General features: G+C 40.3%; 1 protein-coding gene across 1 annotated transcript; it reads right to left on the bottom strand.

Moving 5' to 3' along the window:
• Window positions 1-4,506: 4,506 nt before the first annotated feature.
• On the bottom strand, window positions 4,507-5,524 carry LOC149196807 (uncharacterized). The gene is made up of 2 exons (XM_089403794.1): window positions 5,267-5,524; window positions 4,507-5,076 (listed from the first exon to the last, which is right to left on the bottom strand). The coding sequence occupies exons 1-2, from the start codon at window positions 5,363-5,365 to the stop codon at window positions 4,819-4,821; spliced, it is 357 nt and encodes a 118-aa protein (XP_089259920.1). The 5' UTR covers window positions 5,366-5,524; the 3' UTR covers window positions 4,507-4,818.
• Between the last annotated feature and the right edge of the window lie 226 nt (window positions 5,525-5,750).

Below are 5,750 nucleotides of genomic sequence, written 5' to 3'. Positions count from 1 at the left end.
ACATACCTCAAAATTCTCTTTGCTGCCTGCCAATGTGCCTCCTTTGGCCTCTCCATGAATCTGGAAATTAAACTAACAGCATACATTAAATCAGGCCTAGTTGCTGTTAAATACATAAGGCTGCCCACAATGCTTTTATACAAGCTAGGATCAAAATCCTTGCTGCTGTCCTCTCTGCTGAGCTTTAATCCCATCACTGTGGGAGTGATGGCTGCCTTGCATTCTTCCATGTTAAATCTGCCCAAAACTTGATTTACATATCTTGCTTGAGATATAAAAATTCCTTTTTCATTTTGATCTACTTCTATGCCTAAGAAGTATCTCAACAAACCCATGTCAGTCATTTCAAATTCATCCTTCATGACTGATTTAAAATTCTCAATAAGATAAATATCATTTCCAGTGAAAATAACATCATCTACATACAAGACAACAATTAAAATTTTACCATCCTTTTCCTTGATGTAGACTGTGGGTTCTCCTTCACATTTGTCAAATTCATTATCCAATAGATATGAATCTATCCTGCTGTACCATGCTCTTGGCGCTTGCTTTAGCCCATAAAGAGCTTTCTTCAATTTGCACACTTTGTGCTCTTCACCTTTCTTCTCATATCCGAGAGGCTGTTCCACATAAACCTCTTCCATTAACACTCCATTTAGGAATGCTGATTTCACATCCATTTGGTAGACTTTCCATTTGTTTTGAGCTGCTATGGACATCACTGCTCTCACGGTTTCCATTCTTGCAACCGGGGCGAAAGTCTCCTCATAATCTCTTCCATACTGCTGCTTGTAGCCTTTGACAACCAGCCTTGCCTTGTGCCTTTCTATCTTGCCTTCAGCATTGCTCTTGGTCTTATAGACCCATTTCACACCAATGACTTCTTTGCCTTTTGGTAACTCAACCAAATCCCATGTTTTGTTTCTCTCTATGGCATTCATCTCCTCATCCATAGCTTCTATCCATTTCCTATCTTTAATAGCTTCTTCAAAATGAATAGGATCATCAACATGACAATACAAGGCAAATAAGGAATTCATTCCTTCTTCATAAATTTCACTTAGATTTCTAAACTTCTTACCTCGTTCACTTGGTGTGCAAGTGCTTGAAGATGCACTTGAATTTCCTCCTTGTGGTGTGCTTGGAGAAGCACTCTCATTGATCCTCAATGGTGTCCCTTGCTGTCCTTGTGTTGGCGCTGCTGTTTGGGGATGTATTTCAGCCACCTCCTCTTCATCTTCATCATGAGACAAACAGTTCTTGACATTAACTGTTTTCTCTATGCTTCCATCCCAAGCTTCCTCTTCAATGAATTGAACATCCCTGCTGACAAAGAACTTCTTGGTAGATGGAATGTACAGCCTGTAGGCTTTGGATTCATCACTGTATCCAATGAAGATGCATTTCTCCCCTTTGCTGTCCAACTTCCTCCTTAGCTGATCTGGAATGTGTGCATAGGCCACACACCCAAAAACTCTCATGTGGGTGACTCCTTGCTTTCTCCCACTCCATGCCTCTTCTGGCACCTTGTTCATGACTGCTTTTGTAGGACACTTGTTCAAAATATACACTGCACAATTTACAGCTTCAGCCCAATACTCATTTGGCAAATGCTTTGCCTTCAACATACTCCTCGCCATATCCATGATGGTCCTGTTCTTCCTTTCAGCAACTCCATTTTGCTGTGGAGTGTACCTTGCTGTAAACTGTTTATGTATTCCATTTTCTCTACAAAATCTTAGGAATTCCTTGGAGATATATTCACCTCCTCTATCAGTTCTCAATACTTTTATGTGCAGCCCGCTTTGGTTCTCCACAAGTGCTTTGAAATTTTGGAATTTCTCAAAGACTTCACTTTTGTTTTTAAGGAAATATATCCAAGTCTTCCTTGTCAAATCATCAATGAATGTTAAGAAATATAGGCTGCCTGCTAATGATGGAGCTTGCATTGGTCCACACAAATCTGAGTGGATAATCTCTAAGGGTGTCTTTGCCCTTATGCTCTTCCCTGATGGAAAACTTTCTCTGTGTTGTTTTCCCAAAATGCAGCCTTCACATAGGCTGTCCGGTTTCTCTATCAATGGTAATCCTCTTACCATTCCTTTCCTACTCAACAAGTTTAGACCTCCAAAATTTAGATGACCAAATCTCAAGTGCCACAACCAATTTTCATCCTTTGGCACGCTTTGGAAGGCCTCTTGGGTAACTGCTGCAATTTCATTTTTGTTTTTCAAATCTGCCCTGATCCTCAAAGGGAACATCCTGTTCCTTGTCATCTTCACTTCAGCAATGCATCTTTTGCTGGGTGGTATATCCATGATGGTGCACACATCATTTACAAAGTAAACATTGTAACCCTTTTGGATAAGCTGTCCAACACTCAATAGGTTACATCTCATTCCGGGGACATAGTAGACATCTGCTATGGTTTTCCTTTCTCCTTGTTTTGTAAATATTTTTATCTCCCCTTTTCCCATAACAGACACTTTACTATCAGTTCCTAGTGTGACTTCTGATTTCAAATTTTGATTTAAGGCTGAAAAGAGGGCTATATTCCCTGTCATATGGTTGCTGCAACCTGAGTCTAAAAACCATATGTCTTCACTATGTGTTTCAGCCATGTTACAAGCTAACAGGACATTATTTTGACTGCTGTTTTCTCTTGTAACATTTGCATTTTGTCTGCTGTTCATATCATGCTGTTTCTTTCTACAATCACTAGCATAATGTCCATACTTTTTGCAATAATAGCATTGAACATTAGATTTATCATACCTTTGTCCTTGAGCATGATGTTGTCCTCCTTGTTGGCTGCTGCCTTGGCCTTGGTTCTGATTTGGATTGTTGCCTCTTCCTTGTGCATTTGATGAGTTGTTCTTTCCACCTCTATTCTGGCTTCTGCCTCTTCCTCTTTTGTTTCCTCTGCCTTGACCTCTGCCTCTTCCAAAGGACATCTGGGTCTTGAAGGCTTGCTCAAGAGATGAGTTTTCATTCCTACTCAACCTCTGCTCATGTGTTATCAGTGATGCATGCAGCTCATCAACTGAATAGCTTGAGAGATCCTTTGTCTCTTCAATGGCGGTGACTATGGCATCAAACCTTGAGGGTAAGACCCTCAATATTTTCTCCACAATTCTTCTGTCTTCAATGGTTTCTCCATGAGTTCTCATTTGTGTGATTACACCAATCACATGAGTGAAGAATGAGTCAATGTTATCTGACTCCTTCATGTTCAAGTTCTCAAAATCCTTTCTCAGCAATTGTAGCTTTGCTGTCTTCACTCTCTCCATGCCTTGATAGGCTGTCTTGAGGGTTTGCCATGCTTCATTGGCTGTCTTAGCTGCTGCTAACCTTGGAAACATACTCTGGTCTACTGCTAGATACAACAACACACGGCTTTTGAGTCCTTCTTCCTATTGTTCTTCAGCAGATCCTTCTCTCCCTGAGTTAATGCATTGAACTCAGTTTCATCTGCTGGTTCTTCAAAACCTTCTTCAACTATTTCCCATAAATCTTGGGAAGCAAGCAGGGCTGTCATAGTTATTGACCAGTAGTCATAGTTCTTCCCATTAAACTGTGGGAGCTGGGTGTTAAACAAACCCATACCAGTGCTTGTGCTGGCCATTCCTTGACTGTGTATTTAAAACACTGACTGTCTCTTCAATAACAAACAAGATAGCTATGAAGAATACCTGAATCCTTTGTTGTCTGAGTTTTCTGTCTGCCTGAGAAGTTTTGCTGCAGCAACAACCTTCTCCCTTCAGCTTCTTTGTCTCCTTCAAAGAGCCTAAGCCTGCTCTGATACCACTGTTGGGTATTTTTAATGGGGAAAATACCAAAAACCAAATATTCAAACACACAGAGGCAATGCTCTGTTTCTTTTGCTCCAGGATCTTTTGTGCACACAGAAGACTTAAAAAAAAAATTCACTGAGGAACAGAGGATTTCACCATAAAATATTTCTATTCATTAAAACAAAAAAAAACATTCACTGTGTCTCCATATGAGAATTTACACTGCTGAAAATTCCCAATAAGATTTACTGCTGTAAAACCTCCATTTTCATTCACTAGTGTAAAACAATTTTTCATACTGCTGTAAAAACAGAACTTACACAAACTTACAAAAACTTACTTCGTGCAAAACCACACATGGTTTTCGCTATTTAAAAAAAACTTCACAAAACATTACTGAATGTATTCGTGCACTGCTGTGCATACATCCTCTGGTTCTCTTCTTCTTTTACCACACCATCAACATTTTTCACTGCTGTGAATACACATACATTTTTCCTCCCGTGTGCAATACATTAAAAGTCAACAGTAAAAAAAAACATATTACATACGATTTTTATTTTTAATACATGCCGTAAAAGTCATAGGCTTCTATTAAAACGTGCCCATACCTATGTTTTAAATGCACCATACATTTTCCTAAAAAAGAAACTTACGTGCTATAAAAAAATATATTGTAATGTGCCCATACTCATATTAAAACGGGCCACCAAAATCTTGTACCAACATTAACTCTTTCACCTACGGCGGTCAACCAAAAGTTTAATCCACGCAAGCCTTTAATGCACCTCGTATGCAGCTTTAGTTCATCAACGGTGGAGAGCGATGGAGTAAATCCGACGGAGGTCAACAATATCGGAAACCTGTTTGCTGCCCAACTTTAACGCCCGAGAAAATGACGTTGCGTTACGTCAGAGCTGAACCACGTGTCAGCTCCAAATTGTATCGGAGCTCCTTCCCGGATTATTCCTTCGTCGGCAAATCGCTCCGAGAAAATCCGGTGAACGGTTTCTGGCTTGGTTCACGGTTTCTGGTGGTCTGCGTTGAAATTAGATTTCAACAGAACGGTTCCAAGATCGCCATGATTGTTATGATTAGGATCGCTAAACTTGGGAAACCATGAGGGAGAGCACACGGTAGTGGATGAACACCTGAAGATTTCTTTGGTCTTCGCTATTCTGTGCCAGATGTTGCCCCCCTTCGTTTTCTCGGTCGGACTCGGAGGCGCCCGAAACAGATTTCTGGCTGCAACCGCCTGCTCCTCCCACAGATCATCTGTCTGCATTCATAGCGCAAAGAGATTAAAAATTCCCAATTTAGTATGTTAATCTCTGATCAAGATATCTTTAAACCCTCAAGGCATACCATCCCAAACGATTTGAACGTCAGAGATTAGATACCTCTTGTACTGCAAATACGCTAATTCTGAGGTTTTGAGGGCATTAAGAGATTTGAAAGCATATACGTACCCAACGGTTAAACAAGAATAGACAGAGAGAGGTCAATAGGAATGCTAGAACACATAAATGGCTTCGGCCTCTCAGCTTTCTCCAACGTCTCCTCTCCATTGCAGTCTAAGTAAGCGTTCTAATTATTGCACAGTTCTCGGAATTGGGGCGACAAGTGAAGCACAGGAAGGAAGAAAAGGTAGACATGTGAACGAATTAAAGTGAAATGTCTTTTTCGAATGCATGTTATCCACAGAAATTTCTGGGGAAAAAGGAGAGGAACACACGAAGAACATTCGATGGTTTTGGAGATTGAAGTCTCGAGAAAAGATTCATAGTTATCGTTGAGATATTTGTGAATATAAGTTGTCGTAGCGTTGCAATCCAAACAGGGAAAGTCGAAGTTGCGTGTTGAATGGCATACAACTTGCGCAGAGCAAGCACATCATTTCATGGAAATGTCATGACAGGTAACATTCAAAAGACTTTTGGTGTCTTATTTTAT

This window comes from Pinus tabuliformis, chromosome 2_2 (assembly GCF_031772625.1).
Source record: "Pinus tabuliformis cultivar Carrire ecotype Pingquan chromosome 2_2, CPIR1, whole genome shotgun sequence".
Taxonomy (NCBI): domain Eukaryota; kingdom Viridiplantae; phylum Streptophyta; class Pinopsida; order Pinales; family Pinaceae; genus Pinus; species Pinus tabuliformis.
The sequence above is the reverse complement of the archived record's forward strand: the minus strand, read 5'-3'. Positions and strand labels throughout refer to the sequence as shown.

Excerpts from the sequence above, each read along its gene's own strand:
- LOC149196807 (XM_089403794.1), bottom strand. The coding sequence starts at position 5,365 with ATGGAGAGGAGACGTTGGAGAAAGCTGAGAGGCCGAAGCCATTTATGT. Across the intron at positions 5,077-5,266 it reads TATTCTTGTTTAACCGTTGG|ACAGATGATCTGTGGGAGGA; the intron begins GTACGTATATGC and ends CTATGAATGCAG.